This window comes from Scomber japonicus, chromosome 13 (assembly GCF_027409825.1).
Source record: "Scomber japonicus isolate fScoJap1 chromosome 13, fScoJap1.pri, whole genome shotgun sequence".
Classification (NCBI taxonomy): domain Eukaryota; kingdom Metazoa; phylum Chordata; class Actinopteri; order Scombriformes; family Scombridae; genus Scomber; species Scomber japonicus.
In genome coordinates, this window is record NC_070590.1 from 13813420 (window position 1) to 13829738 (window position 16319).

Consider the following 16319-nt stretch of genomic DNA (forward strand, 5'->3'; position numbering starts at 1 on the left):
ATACAACAAATAGTTTAGAATGAAAAATTGGCTTAAACCTCTGAAAACCAGGTGCTCATTGTTGTCTTCTTGTATAGCCATAACCATGAATTAGTGTAAAATTCATCTTCTATAACTTATCAAACCATAACCATTCAAAACTGTTACCTACCTCGCTCCATAGTACAGGCAGCGCTGCTCAGCAGACACAGAGTGACAAACACATTCGGGAATTTTTGAAGAAAAATCATCACAAATCTGAAAAAACAAATTTAAATGATTTCTTGGTTTGAAAAGAAGCTTTATGCGTCTTCCTCCAAACACCGTTCAAGTCTTTAAACAACAGAGAAAGCACTTACCTCATTAAAGAAAATAATCCCAAGAGTAAAGGAGAACTCTGAGGGTAAATCCTAAACTCTTAATAGTAGCGATTCTTAACACTGAAAAAAACCATCAAAGTGCAACATTGATTTCAATCAACAAGCTCTGAGACAAGATGAACCACAAACCTGTGTCTGCAAACAAATATGGTTTGACTGTGTGGAGTGGAGGAGTGAGCCAAGTGTATTGTTGCTGTGATTGGTCCACTTATGTATGTATTTGTGCAGGTGAGAGGAAGAGAGACAGCCAGAGAGGAAATGGGTGTGTGCATATTGAATATTCTCTTTTCAGCATTAATAAAAACAAAAGAAGTAGTAAACAAAAAAGTAACTGGCATCAATGGAAAGTCATTCAATTTGACAAACATGCACTACTTGCTTTAAACACTGTGACTGCATATTTAAAGCTAAATATCTCTTTCAACACTCTCTACATTCTCTTTGTCACAGGAAAATATATTTTCAACTGGTACAGCACATTCCCATTTTCATACACACATTAAAAGTCTGTAAAATCATAATTGTACTAATGTGCTGACTGATAATATTTGCCAGTTTGCAGTGTTTCAAGATGAACCTTAAATTTTATGTTAGATTTTTTTTAAAGCAAAAAACAAATGTAATGCTCAGTTTTCTAGGAACTTTATTTTAATTCAGCAACACATTAAGGCATGCAGTTTGCATATATTCCAATTTATTTCCCCCTTTCTAGGTAAAACTGACAGAAAGGAAATATTTCTGAAAAGTGCTTAAAAGTTCAGTCACTTAAAACATACCATAAGCATAGTGATCTTTTGGCGTTTAGCAGCTAATAATATAGATACAGTTGATTATTTCTTATAAAAATCACTATATTTTGTCATAATAAAATATCACCTTTCACAAACAGAAAAAAACATACACAAGCCACTACTGTAATATAAGCAGATACTTTTCTTAAAGTAGTTGGAAAAAATACAATTAAAACAGTCCTAAATGTATGTCTCCTAACTGCAACTTAAACAAAAACAAGCTAGCTAGCTAGCTAGCTATTATGATAATTCTTAAAGCACACTGTGTTGAGTGAAAGTGACGCCTCGCACTATCATCAGTTAATGAAAAGAATTCCCTATGTGACAAATGTTCTCTTCAACATCAGTATGTCAAAGGTCCACCTCATTTTGAAGGTTCCACATCTTGTGGTCTTTAGATTCTTTTAGGTTGAACGAGTAAGTCAGACATGATGTTGAAAAATGTTGCTAGCTGTCTATTAGCAGTTTTTATGCCCAATAATTAATCTTCAAGTTCAACCTGATTACATTTGTATTCATATTTTAGCATCATATTTACTTTGATACAAGTCTGTTAAAGAGAAACTACCAAACAGTAATACAAAATAGTTACATATACTGTAAGATCATTGAGGATTTGTCTTCAGAGCAATTCATTTTCTCCCTTTTTAGGACAAAGCTAGTCATCCACTAACACCCAACACAGTGTATGTTGTTTTAGGATTAATATTCAACCAACATCAGACATTAACTACATTTTGGTCTAAACAATCCCATTGATGTGTAATCTACCAAAAGCACAACTAGATAATAAACTGATAACTGAAATGAAGACTCTGGCCTTTATTTGAAAACAAACAAATAACATAATGACTATTATTTTTTAAAAAGCTGATGATAGCTGATGATGTCTGCTGTTAGAAAACAACCAAGCTCTCCATCTCTACTTGTTTCCACAGTCGGTGCAGAGGATGTCCTTTCCCTTGGCTACGAAACGCTTGTTGGACAGACTGAGGGAGCATTTCTTACAGTTGAAGCAGTATTCGTGCCAGGAGCTGCCCTCGTAGTTAACGACATTCACGCCTTTACCAAAACCTGAAAGAAGAGGAAAACAGAGTCAGATCAAGAGACTGTGTCACTTTGGTCTCAGTGTGTCCTTTCAGACCTCCTAAATTCAATTTCCTTCTACCTAGATATGTAGCCATTCCAACCTCTGGCTTTCTTAATCATGTAACAGCTTGGATAGCATCAATACACTCCAGTCTGAACATGCAGTACTTACCCTTTTATTTACATTTGCGTCACAGATTGTATTGAACTTGTAAAGACAGGAAACTCCCTGTGATCCTATTGATCAGGTTCTTGTGCTCATCAGTTACAGTTACATTTAGCATATGTTAAATAGATGAATGGATTTATTCACTTAATCAGATACACTATTTTTCACTTGCCAACTATGTGTTGAAGTTTAAGACACAACTTCTATAAATCTGAGTATCTCCAAAATTAACCAGGTCTATTATAGGTTTTACTTAAATAACATTTAATTGATTGGTGATAAATGCATTTTTGATTTTATGACTTAATCCAAATTCATTTTTATGCTAGACTGAAGATATAAAGAAGGCCAAAAAAGACCAAAAATTTGCCTCAGTAAATGAAGATTGCACATATTATTATATTGTGTTTGATTGCTTCTCCTGTATTTTTTTCTTTTTTTGCTAGATCATGACTGACTTGCATAATAAATGTTTTAATAATTTTTGAAAGAAAAATAATAATTTTAATCGTGAGTTTGAATTTAAAATAACCTGTGATGGGGTTTTGGCAGCCGCTGCATTTCTTAGCCACAGAGGTCTTGTAGCAGTCGACACAGAACACCTGGTCCTGGTGGTTGGTGAAACTGGATCCTGCCAGAGGCTTTGAGCAAGAGCTGCACACGAAACAGTGGCCGTGCCATGGCTGGTCCTGGTAGTTCACTCCTCCAGAGGTTATCGGCTGGAGACGGATAGAAGGGAAGAGAGTAGTAAGTCTATGAATGTTAGTATTACTGTAGCGTTGCCCTTTTTTATTGGTATAACAAAATAGTAATCTTAGAAGAACCATCAACATTTTAAAAGGAAATGCATTTGGGAAACACACAACTAATCTGTAAAAAGTCAAACATTGTTTTATACACTGAAGAACAATTTACTGCTTGAAAATGTCAAATCCCTTTCAGATTATTCATGTTCACTTCATGCTTTTAAGAAGAATGTGGGAATGTTCCTTGTTTAAAAAACCAACCTTTTTGCAGCTGAAGCAGTGTTTGGCAAACTTCTTGTCATGGCAGGGGCTGCAGTAGATGTCAGTTCCTTTGGAGAGGAAACTCAGTGATCCTATTGGTCGTTTACAATTGCAACAGGTGAAGCATTCATCGTGCCACGAGTTCCCTTTGTACTCCACACTCTCTGTGCCTGCAGAAAATGAGAGGTGGTGAGATGCTTATTCAAAGTAACAGTCAGTGAGCAAGTAAATGATGAAGTAATGTGAGTATTTGTTTATATTTCACTGAAATGAGTCAAAGTGGCTTCATTTCAAACAAAAGCTTCAGTTGTTTTTCAAGGTTTTGGTGCCATTATTATTGCAATTAATATTTTTTATTAAAATATTTTTCTTATTGTTACAGATTTTTAATTGTCTTCCAGCAGCTTTTCTGTTTAAAAATAAGAAATCAGGGTTTGTGGGTTGATAGTGAGAAAACTGTGTGTCGGTTGATCGGCAAAGATGAATCAAATCAGGAGTTCTGTCTTAATACAGGTTTTAATACCAGCTCGGTTCAGGTCTGCCTTCCGCTGGACACCGACAAAGATTCACTCCAGAACACAAGAGTCTTTATACTGTCACAGAGAGGGTCAAATACCTTCAGTACACATTTTGAGCAGAATTTGATATCCTTTTTGAGGCACCTCAAGCTATTCCGGTTTATTATCAATCATTCTTGACATGTTTCTTTAGACTTCACGGCGTCCTGCTGAGGACACACCATGACTACAAAAATACATACTAACATGGGTCAGTCTTACCAGCCAGTATGGGTTTATAGCAGCCATGGCATCGTGGAGCCTCCTCTCTGGAGCAGCACTTCCCACACATGATGCGGTCATCCTTGGTGCTGAAGGGCTCCTTGGCCAGAGGTTTGTAGCATTTGGTACAACGGAAACACTCCTCATGCCAGTACCGGCCCTTATGACTGAGCTCCTGATGCAGGTAGAAACAGATCAGAGGTAAGTGGAGGAAAGAATAAAGGGGCAATACTTTCATACTTTCTAACCAGACCTGATTGAATATTTGCAAAAACTCAAGTGCCAGCCAATCCCTCGCACCTTTGTTTCCACAGAGATGGGTCGATGGCACTCTGCGCAGCTGTTGGCACAGAACTTGGTGTGGCAGCGGACGCACACCGGCCTGCCCTCGCTGCGGACAAACCTTTTACCCCCAAGGTCCTCCCGACAGTAGAAACAGTTCGAGCTGTCTGACATTGTCACTCCAAGGGAGACGCACACCTGCAAACAGAGGTAGAGGAGAGGGAAGGTAAAAATCCTGCTCATCATGAAGTCATCATGCTGATTATACACAAACTCAAAAGCAAAATAAAAACTTTACAATGTTATCAAACAAAAAAAAGCATAACATTTCATAAGCTGGAATAAGCAAGCGTTTGGCATTTTACCTTAACTTAACCTTTTCCTCACCACATAGAGTGCTACCAATAACAACCACATGGGGGCGTTGCATGTTTAAAGATGCTTTTCTTCAATAGCTGAAAACTGAACACTGACAAACATATTTTATTTGTATTGATTTATACTATACGTATTTTATTTGTTCTGGTTGTTTTGAGTTTTGTGAGCTGCTTGAGCTGCTCATGAAAAAAAACACCCACAATAATAGAAGAAATCAGGATATTAACAATCATCCTGTCACTTCAAAGCTGCGTGTAAATGTCACTGCACAGTTTTATTGGATTTTAATGTTTGTACCACTAACAGTTGCTTTCGGTGGCATTAAGTGAACTGAATTTCACATAATAGAGCTGTTGGTACACTTGAAATGCGCATGCTGATATTTACAGTCATAGCTGATAAGATGCTTTTCGTTACTCCCTCCCATGTTGACACTGACATATTTGTTCTGTTGTAAAAGCAACCAGGTGTCCATATCTGTGTTTCTGTGTGTCCACCTGTGTTTGCATATATTGTAAAGCATGCATTTCTCAGTGCGTACGTGCTACTTCCTCCTGGCTCATTGATCTTATCGTTACTTAATGACACAAGTTACATAACTCATAATTTTAATCATTTGATGTTATAATGTGATGAAATTGTGTGAAATAATGTCATAAGTTTTTCAAATCAGATTCTGCGACCTGCCAAAGTAGATAATCTGCTCACTGTGCTATAAATGTAGCAGTTTAAAGGGCAATATCTGTAGTTAAGTCGCCAGACCTCTTTACAAGTTCCAGGTAGTGTTTAATTATGCAAGTGCAAGCCTGAATAAAAGTTGAGAAAAAGTTGAGCTATTTATTGTTAGTTATTGTTTTGGGACTCTTAATCAGCAGCTGATTTGCATTTTCTCTCCTTCTTTCTGTTCTGTTTTAGTGGAAGCAGTTTTCTGAGCTCTACTGGTCACAAGACTGTTTAGTGTAAACTGCAGGGTTAGGGACATAAAGTCAGGGCAGTCACCCATTTCTAAAAAATCTAGGTATATTTCAGTGGAAATCACAAATAAAAATAAATAATAAAACTAAAAAGCCTTTAGTTGAATATGTTCATTTTATCCTAACTCTTTATAACTTTAAACTTGTTTCTCTACATCTCAGAAGCAAATGTATTTTTTTTCCACTATTATAATTTTATTCTAAAACATACAATAAGCTTAAATAACATGTTGCATTGGTCCAAAACTATTGAATAAATTAATTATATTAATAAAATATATGATTATATATGATAACTCGTTGAAATTAAGAACATTTTACTAATATAACCTCTGCACTGAAGATTTTGAATGCAGGACTTTTACTTCTAATGAGTATTTTTCACAGTGGTATTGTCCACAGTCCATCTCATTACTGTCCACCAAATGAAGACCCAAAACTGGATAGGACAGCATGCAATAATTCAATTATAGCTATGTCTCTCATAAAACATAGTGCAATGATCACTCTGCCTAAAATACAACGGGCATAAATTTCCTAAAGATAGAATCAAAAACACCACGTTGATCACCATAACTTCCATCACAGTGCTGTGATTACAGGGTCGGGAATTTCAGATGCTCAATAACACAATGTCAAAAATCACAGCAACACAAACACACAGAAATGCACAGGAAGAGATGGCTAAAGTCTTTCTCGCTTGGATATTTCCCACATCAAGTTCATGCTGGCTGACCATGAGGAATTCTCCCAAGCAGAGTTGTGTGAGTCTGGGTGTGTGTGTGTGTGTGTGTGTGTGTGTGTGTGTGTGTGTGTGTGTGTGTGTGTGTTCGTGTGTGTTCGCACAGTTAGGTGAACACATGAAGGAATGCTTGGTATGACTAATGTGGTGAGATCTGGAACGTCGACAACTCTTTGACAGAACCTCGACAAACACACACACACACACACACACATACACATACACATACTTCTTTCATGGACCACTCCCTAGGAAACCGCCAAAACCACAAACTATAGCGTTCGCCTCCCGGTTAGAGCGGCATGTCAGCACAGATTCATGAGGAAGTTCTGGTTTTGGCTCTGGACCGACATTACCACGAGTTTTGGCTGCATTCACAAACATTGAAATCCTCCCTCTTTCCAATGACTTTCCTTAAGCTCTTAGCAAAAGTCAGGGATGGGTCAGGGATTAGTTTTTATAGGAGCGGACTGACATATATGGGTTTGTTAATGCCGACAACCATTCTGATGCTTTTGGACGAGACACAAGGGGAAAATGTGGTGAAATCATGGCTGTCTTTTTCAGCCACATGTGTAAAGCTGAAGATTTAAGGCTGTCTGTCAGGTACTGTAACGTGACACCTTTTATGCCAAAACTTGGCATAAAAGAGGATGGTGGGCCACTGAAAATGTATTTACAACCATCATACTTGTCCCAGTGGCCTCCCAATATTCAGTGTCTTTTGGACTCTCTTTCAGTATTTTTCATTTGAAAAAGTATTGAAAATTTAATGTTAAAAAAAACTGGATTATAGAGTTCACAGTTCACATTATTAAGGATTAAGAGTTCACAGCCATGCTAACACCTCTGTGAGATTACAGCAGTGCTTTTGGATAGATACTTGATGAAAGGTTAGGGGAAGACAAATATTATTACATTACTTCCTGAGGGAAATATGAATGTGTGTGACAATCAGTTGATCAGTTTATCCAATAACTGCTGAGATATTTCGGTTTGGACAGACAGACCAACATTGAACTGTGTCTTTGGACAGCAAAAACTGATCTACTGGTTTAGAAAAACAAAAAAATATATATTGGTACAAAATTAAAACTGTCCTTAAAGTTGAGTACAAGTAGAAGGAAACTGTTGACATCAACTTTAATTCGTCTCAGGGTGGAAAAGCCTCTTGAAAAGAATGTAGCGTAACTTTATTTTCAAGCTAAAGTGAGTTTTACACATTTTAGCCTGTTACCCAGAGTCAGACCTCTGTCAGAGGTATGTGGCTGAGGTTAAAGGTGCTACTGTTTATTAAGTTGATTAAATACCTTCTTTGGGATCGTGTCACCTTAGCAAATAATAAAGCTGCAAATCAGGGTCGACATCATGTGGAGTACACATACATCTTCCTTTCAGTGACCTGCTAATTCATTACTTATTAATGGAAAAACCAGCAGCAGGTTTGTGTGTTGACTGGACTCATCCATCTACACTGGAAGAGCAAGTCCAGCCAGTCACTGGCAGACCTGGTCTGGTATTTACCTGTTTCCCTTCACTTCTCTCTCTGGCTCTTTTACTTAATGCCTGTCCACAAACTTGAGTGGTGTTCAGGTTCAAGTCTGTAGAGCTGGCAATAATAATGCTTGGCTATCAGCATCATGAATATCTTATCTGATGGGAGCCAAAGAAAGGCTGACAGGAAGCAAGCCAGTAACCACACAGGTCATGAAAATAAATCAGGTTTTCTCTGACGTCAGAGTGTTGCTGCATGTCTCTGCAGTGATTTTCTGTAATAAATATTCACACTCTGTCATGGTGTGATAGCACGTATACATCATTTTCTTGTATCCAAACTGCCAATACAAAACCCTTTGTTTGATTGCCATGGAAACAGTTCAATGCGAAATTAAGCTGTGTCATTCAGTTGAAACCAAAGGTGGGGTGGGAAAGCGGTGCAGCAGCCAAGGACAACATTGTGTGTGTGTACTTGTATTTATCGGCTTGTGGGGAAATAAATCTGTTCGTTCAGTCATATTATGGGGTTAAATTTTACTGTTAGTTGGTTTTAATGTTTTTGGGGTAAAGTTTGGTTTAAGGCATGCAATGGAGGCTGGTGTTCTGTATTTTCTTATTGTCAAGAAATCAACACAAACTAGAGTAAATTGCTTTTTTAGGACTAGTAAACCTCATTTTATGTGGGATTGTGGATTTAATGTAACTTTTAATCATAATATTGTGTCACTAAAATTTCAATGATTAGGCAATAAACAAGAGATTAATTGGCAAATATTTTGATAGTCGATTAATGATTTTGATTCATTTTTTTAAAGAAAAATGACTAAAATTTTCTTGTTCCAGACTTTCAAATGTGAATATTTTCTGTTTTCTTTAGTCCTGTTTGATAATAAACTGAATCTCTTCAGGTTGTGAACTATTTGTCGGGACTAAACAAGACATCTTAGGTTGCGTCTTGAGCTTTGGGACAAAGTGACCAAACAGCTAATTATTAGTGTTATTCACTATTTTCTGAACTTTTATTTTTACTGAACAGACAGATGAATCTATAATGAATTGTTAGTTGCAGCCCTACATGCCATGAACAGTGTGATTCATGATGTGTTTTAACAGACGAATAATCTATATCAGGAAATGTCTCCACAGAATCCTTGTTAACAGGATCAGTTCACTGTTTTTGGTTTTGGACATTTTGTGGCATTTTTGACAATAATTAAATGATAAAATATCACCTGCTTTATCTTTTTAGGGTTAGGGTTCCAAGAAACATAATTAAATTGAATGTATTATCTTTTTAAGTCTGCAGTCATGCAGTCTGTAGCTACTCAAATTAAAAAATGTCATGGTTGGTTTAGTTTTTAATTCTTCTTAGTTTCCTCTTGCTGTCTTCTCTATTACTGTTACTCTGTGTTCATCCTTTTCCACCTGTGGTAAGGTTTCAGCCACATGACTGTAAAAAGTACAACTTCTATGCCGTTTTCCAACCAAACCCCAAACCTACCACACAGCGGTCGTATATCTGTGGTGTAAAAATATAATCATGTCCCGTAGATAAGGAGAAAATTACACACGTTTAAAACACATGAAGGACGAGAAAACACAAAGAAAGGAGAAAAATACATGTACCCACCATCTGTGTGTGTGTGTGTGTGTGCGTGTGCATGTGCGTGTGTGTTGGCATGAGCTTATCACTGAAGAATGTAGTGGAAAACTGAGAAACAGGAAGTCTCCATCAGAACAGTTGGCACAGTTCAGCCAAATACACACACACACACACACACACAAGGGATTTCTTGAATGTAATGACTATAACTGTGCTTACATTAACATCTCATTAATGCCTACAGATATACGTTAGCATGAACTCAGGCTGAACTTATATTTCATATGTGCTGCAGGTGTGAGCTCTGTTTCATATCCAGACTCTTTGAAGACTCTTTAATCATTGACTTGGTGTGGCAGCTGGTAGACAGTGTCTCTTCTTGGGACTTCCTGGTGGTTTAATAATAGTTAATAATAGTATTCATTGTGTTCAATTTGATCATGAGCTGTAAATGTATCTTCAACTTCTCCTCTTTATCTACACCCACTCCTATTGTAAGTGGAATTCAGAATGTGTAAATAGATAAGGAGTAATGGCTTTTAACTAGAATCACGTCCTCAGTGTAAAACGTAGTGATGACAAAAGGTCACCCATTGTTTAAATGTCAAGGCAAGTCATGAAGAATGGGAAATAAATAGCCTTTAAATTGCATAAGTCAGAAGGGTGTTGTGCATAACTGATTAATGGACATCACATGATTATGTTTAAACATCCTGCATCCTTTAAGTGGTAAAACTTTAGCAGTGTACTTGCATAACATTATTGGGATGTTCATTTTACAAGTTAAACTACAAATTATTTTAATATCAATTTATCTGTCGATCATTTTTTCAGTAAAATAGAGAATAATACCATCATAATAACGTAACGTCTCTAGTTTGTTTGTTTAGTCTGCCCAAGAGTCCAAAGCCTGAAGAGATTTTAATTTCTGAAATAGAGGGCTAGACTTAAGAAGCCTGGATCGGAGAATTTATGTGATTTTGTTCGGAACATTTAATGAAATATTCAACTGTCACATTTTGTAATCTTTCAGAGGGAAGCAGGAAGAGCTTTTCACTTGACTCAGGATTTTGCAATGATGATGACGATATCACAAGAAGAAATCCATCATAGAAGAAATGACCAGAATGCATTGCATCACCAGGACTTGTGAGTAAGAAGCTCCACTCATAAACAGCCTGCAGTTTTAACAAACTAGTTGCTAGTTGGTTTTCTATACTGTGCATTTATATACATCTACCTTAGACTGATGATGCACCAAACATCACAGACAGCTGATATAAATCATAGTAGTGCTTTAACTGCAATCAATTCACAGTTTTAACATGCTGTCACAAAATAACTCAATACTTGAATCTGTGTTAATTAGTTTTTTTTATACATTTTAAACAATAACTTCTATAACAGACACAGAGCAACATTCAGCCACCTGATGAAAATAAGTCCAGTCAATATAAAAGATCACTGTATCCTTACCATGGCCCATCTGCAGCAACATGGTACTGGGAGCATTCCCACCCCTGATTCCAGTCATACTATCTCAAAAATAAATACACATCAGTATTAGAAACTGAGCAGTGAGTTCAGCTAAACATTTTTACTCCACAAAGTAAAATAATTGTTTTATTTGGCACCAGAGAGCCACATTCCAGAGAGCGGAATAAAGCCGATACAACAGATCAGAGTCGTGTAAAGCGAGGCTGAAGAAACGCAGCATGTCCCGCGACGACAGGACAGACATGATGGTTTTACCAGAAGCTGCTCGTTTTCTGCCCTTAATCTACAGCGCTTTTTCTGTCCTGTTCTCCCTCTCTTTCTCTCTCTCCATCTGAGTTACACGCTCCTTCTTTGGTTCTCTCCTTTTCTTTCATTCCTCAGTTTAGCAAGGAAGATGTTTTTCAGAACAGTGCAGCTGACAAAACTAGAAACCCTTCAGCTGCAGCAGTGCATTACCCGTTTCCATTTCCATGAATATCCATGACATTTTCCATGCGAGTAAGTGACCCTCCCCACATTGGCACCAAAGCAGTTCAGTTGGAGGACTACTGAGGGCCCATAACTAATAGTGAAATTATCTTCTGTGACATTTAAGCCCTCAGCGTTGTCTGTCTGGAGTTTGTTTTTTGTTGCTTCGAAACTGTTCCAATCTTCTCTCATAAATCTCTGCAAATCCCAGTTTCTAACCATTCTTCCAGATTTTCACCCCTTACATTGACCACACCAAACCCTTACTTGAACTTAACCATTTCTAATCAAGTGCCAAACCATTTCTGTATAAAATACTATACATAAAAAGAGGCAGGGAACCAAACATTAGGTCATTTACCATTCAGTTAACTGTTAAAGCACAAGGCTGAATAAACACACAGATGGGTGACAAATTAAAGGGAAAAACTGGGTCTTAGTAAGATGTTGGGTCACCACAAGTTTCCAGAACAACTTAAGTGCTCCATTGCAGAAATGTAATATATGTAGATCTCTACTAGCTTCTTTAAAACTATGTTTCCTCATTGGGTGTTTTCATCGCTCCAAAATCTCCCACAGGGGTTCAGCTGGGTTGAAATCTGGGTGACTGTGAAGACTATAACAGATACAGTATGATTCACATCATTTTCATACCTTTTTCCCTGTATGAAAGGATGTGTTTGTCATGTTTCTCCACTCAGTCATTATGATCTTTCCCTTAATTGTTTATCCATGTGTTATATTTTTTACATGTGACGCTAGCTGCTGGCTTCAAAGAAAAAAAGTAATTATGCCAAATGATGTGTTTAAATCTAAACATCTGTAACATACAGTACAAAACAAACATATGATTAGTTGGGCAGCTGCTTCCCCTTGTTTCAAAGACATCAGGAGTGTTTATGAATGTACAGTAGTTATCTAAATGTTCTTCCTTTCTTTCACATAACACTTTGTCATTGTCACTGATGAATGTTCGCACACCCAAACAAATCACAACACGTTTTAATGGTTGCAGGTCAAAGATAAAATGTTGCCAAGTTTGTTTCTCAGTGAAAACCTATTTCAAGCTTCATGCTGTCAGAGCACAACAATTGGTGGACTCCAACGGGGAACGGGGCTCCCAAAGGAGATCAATGAAGAAAAAAACATGTCTGCATTGCATTTACATTCTATCCTATTAAAATCACAGTAGGCAAAACACAACAGGGAGTTACCATGAAGTGAAGTCAGACAAATTACAAAGAGTTTTTTATGAGCCTGTGATGTAATTTATGGCACTGAGCTCATGGTAATTTCTTTAACATGCAGGCACCAACTTTTACTAAAACTAAAAACTCCCTATGGCCTCCTGCTGTGTGTGTGTGTGTGTGTGTGTGTGTGTGTGTGTGTGTGTGTGTGTGTGTGTGTGTGTGTGTGTGTGTGTGTGTGCACGTGCCAGCTGTTAGAAATGACTGTAATACTGCAAGTAAACCCATTTGGCTGTTAGAAATAACCAATACTTACTAAAAGGTTTATGTTAAAGGGGAAATATTTCACTTTTTGTGACTTTCTGTTATTTATATATAGGTATGATATATTTATGTTAAATGTGATAAAAGTTATAGAACTTGAGGTTAGCATATGTAGAAATGCTCCCCACAAAACAAAAGCTCAGGCTTCAACTTGCCATGAATGCTTCATTAACAATGTTTCTACCTTGTCAACGAGCTGATGTCGACTTATCATGCACACCCATAAATGGATGTCCGTCTTTGTTGCAATGGTGTTTACATGTGCTGTTCACGTCATCATATTTCTGTTTGGATTTGAGAAGTTGGCTGTTATAGTAAAGAAGAAGGAAAGTAGTGAAATTCTACGACTAAAGTTTGTTTCATAGTTTGTTGATGTAGCTAGCAGAAGTCAGCTGGCCAACCAGAACAGAGGGGAGGGAGGGGACGTAGGGGTGGGGGGGCTTAAAGAAACAGGAGCCAAAACGGTCTGTTTTAGACAGAGGCTGAACTGAGGGGCTGTGCAAAGTGCTAGTATGAGTGAAATTGTAACTGTATCATGCAAAGATATTCTAACAGAGCCCCAGATTCAAATAAAGCCCTGAAAATGTGCATGATATATAAACTTTAAGATGACATTTTACTTATAAGTTACAGTTGGAGCATCTGCAAAGGCATTTTTTCGCGATGTCCAACATGATGTGTGTCTTTTATAGTCTTAATGGGAAATGTATCGTTCCCCTTTCAGTCTTTTTTCTGAGTCATTTTACAGACAAATTCTCCTGTTTTGTAATCAGTGTATGAACAATCAGAGTTCATTTAAGGGTTGAGTTACACAGTCAGTCATAAGTGCTCTGTTACACCCCATAGTCATACACAGTCAGTCATACATCCTGAAATTCATCTGAGACTGCTTGACTGCTGGTAGAGCACACACCCTATCGCTTTCTCACACACACACACACACACACACACACACACACACACACACACACACACACACACAGGACAATGAAAAATAGCTGTACAGGAATTTTAATTGACCTGTGTGATGCTTTCTTTTTTGCCTTAGCAGTTCCATCACTGAGTGAAAAAAAGGAGACTTCTTAACTGGAAACAGATTTCAGGAGCTGCCCAGGCTTCTTCCACAAGTCAGCATGTAACTGTAGCTCGCTCACACACACACTCACACACTCACAGAGACAGACAGCCAACGCCCCAGACAACTTTAAGTCTTGTTTCCTCACTGCATATCAAAATGCTGTTTTAAAAAGTGAAGTCTATGAACTCACAAGCTGTGTGAGAGAGAAGCAGAGTTCATGTTGCTGCACGGTTTTCTAGTGGTTAACAGTTACTGTGTAGGTGATCTGCTCTGTGCTGACTTTTCATGAAGATCAATAACTTTATATTGTCACATCTTTACAGTAAAAGATAATAGTGAAGCTTGGAGTTCATTACGTGTCATATAACCTGCATCTCTGTACAAACAAGCTATAAAACAGCCCAGCAGTGAGTTAAAACAATGAGGTTTGGTTAGACCATACAGATATAAACATCTTACCAGGTTCAGAGTGATGACTGCAGCGGTGCATGCGCGACTCTCTCCAAGCTGTTTGGAAGCAGGGAACTCCGCTTACTTTATAAATACTGACATCTGCAACTGCGTCAGGCTGCCTGCAAAACAGCTGGCTGAACCCGGAAGTGTGGTGTTCAACTTCAAAATAAAATAAAAATAAAATGTTCCCTTTGAAAAGAAGTGGAGAGAGGTTACCTTCAAAATAAAAGTGAATGTGAAAAGATATAAGAGCACACTTTGTCCTTTACTTAAGTAAAAGTACTAATACATCAATGTTAAAATACTCCATTACAAGTAAATGTCCTGTATGGAAAATCCTACATAAGTACAAGTATTAGAAGTTTTACATCATTAGATTATTAATAATGAAGTATCAGTTTGAAAGCAGCATGTTACTGTTGTAGCTGCTGGACGTGGAGCTAGTTTTAGCTACTTTATATATAGTAACCTAGTTTAGTCCAGTGGTTCCCAACCTAGAGGTCAGGCCCTCCAAAGGATCACCATAAAAAAATGAGTAGTCGTGGGATGATTAGAAGAAAAAACAAATTTCTGATAGACAAATCTTTGATTTTTGGTGAAATATTGGATCACTTGTTTAGAGGGGAAATCACTATTTAGTAGATATGTTAATAGCTCATAGACATATGAAATGTAACCCCCACTACACACTGCTTTTTTGACATTGAGAGAAAAAAACAGGGTTTGTCATTAATAATGTGTTGTATTTTAAAAGCTTGTTATATTATCTATTGTGTCAAATCTGAAAAGTAACTAAAGCTGTCAAATAAATGTAGTGCAGTAGAAAGTACAATATTTCCCTCTTAAATACGGTGGAGAGGAAGTAGCATCAAATGGAAATACTCAAGTATCGCAAAATTGGACTTAAGTACTTGAGTAAATGCACTTAGTTAGCCTTACTGTTATGGAATGAAGTTACTTTATTCTGATGATTGACTTTATACCACTGTTGACAGTTTGTTTACTTTTGTACATTTTGTGGCTCTACACATCCATATTTGAATGTGTGTGTTTTTGTTTTGTTATGTTCAGGTTATTTTATGAGAGTATAAACCAAACCATTATGAGTTGTAGCTAATCATTTTAGGGAAAATAAACGAGCAGAAAATTGGAATATAAAGCTTGACTCATTCTTGGAAATAGAAAACGTTAACCACTCATAACATTTTGCTGATGAACACTGTAAAAACTCATTTGAAAGCCCTGTGGAAAATGGACCTGAAGTTTTTGTTTTACACAAAGTTTCTGATTACATTCAGTGGTACATAAATGCATCGTGCATATCTTTGAGGCCTAACGTTAGGAATATTTTCTTCACATTAAACTTTTACAAATCAAATTTTAAAAAATCACGGCTCCACAGCACCACTAGTGTTCCAGAAAACCACAGGACACTTAAAATGTTATTTTGTCATAGTGGGAAATTATACGCATTAAGAATTATTATTATTGAAGGATTTAGGTAGGGTTGGTGAAGATAATTGGATAAAAGGATATATGCAGATATTAAAAAGTGGGTGCAGGGAGTTCATTTTGGGGCTGTATGCATTGTAAAAGCAAAAACATGTTAATTTCTAGAGTTTTTATTTACTTCAGGTACACT

The 16319-nt window shown here is 37.2% G+C and overlaps 1 protein-coding gene across 1 annotated transcript; it reads right to left on the reverse strand.

Annotated features, from left to right (window-relative positions):
- Positions 1 to 992: 992 nt before the first annotated feature.
- On the reverse strand, positions 993 to 14773 carry LOC128371189 (four and a half LIM domains protein 1-like). Its single transcript, XM_053331442.1, has 6 exons — positions 14684 to 14773; positions 4495 to 4674; positions 4195 to 4369; positions 3416 to 3585; positions 2941 to 3127; positions 993 to 2224 (listed from the first exon to the last, which is right to left on the reverse strand). The coding sequence occupies exons 2-6, from the start codon at positions 4648 to 4650 to the stop codon at positions 2073 to 2075; spliced, it is 840 nt and encodes a 279-aa protein (XP_053187417.1). The 5' UTR covers positions 4651 to 4674; positions 14684 to 14773; the 3' UTR covers positions 993 to 2072.
- Positions 14774 to 16319: the final 1546 nt, after the last annotated feature.

Coding starts and splice junctions, on each gene's coding strand:
- LOC128371189 (XM_053331442.1), bottom strand. CDS start 4,650: ATGTCAGACAGCTCGAACTGTTTCTACTGTCGGGAGGACCTTGGGGGT. Junction 4,370..4,494: donor CCATCTCTGTGGAAACAAAG/GTGCGAGGGATT, acceptor TACCTGCATCAG/GAGCTCAGTCATAAGGGCCG. Junction 3,586..4,194: donor CTATAAACCCATACTGGCTG/GTAAGACTGACC, acceptor CATTTTCTGCAG/GCACAGAGAGTGTGGAGTAC.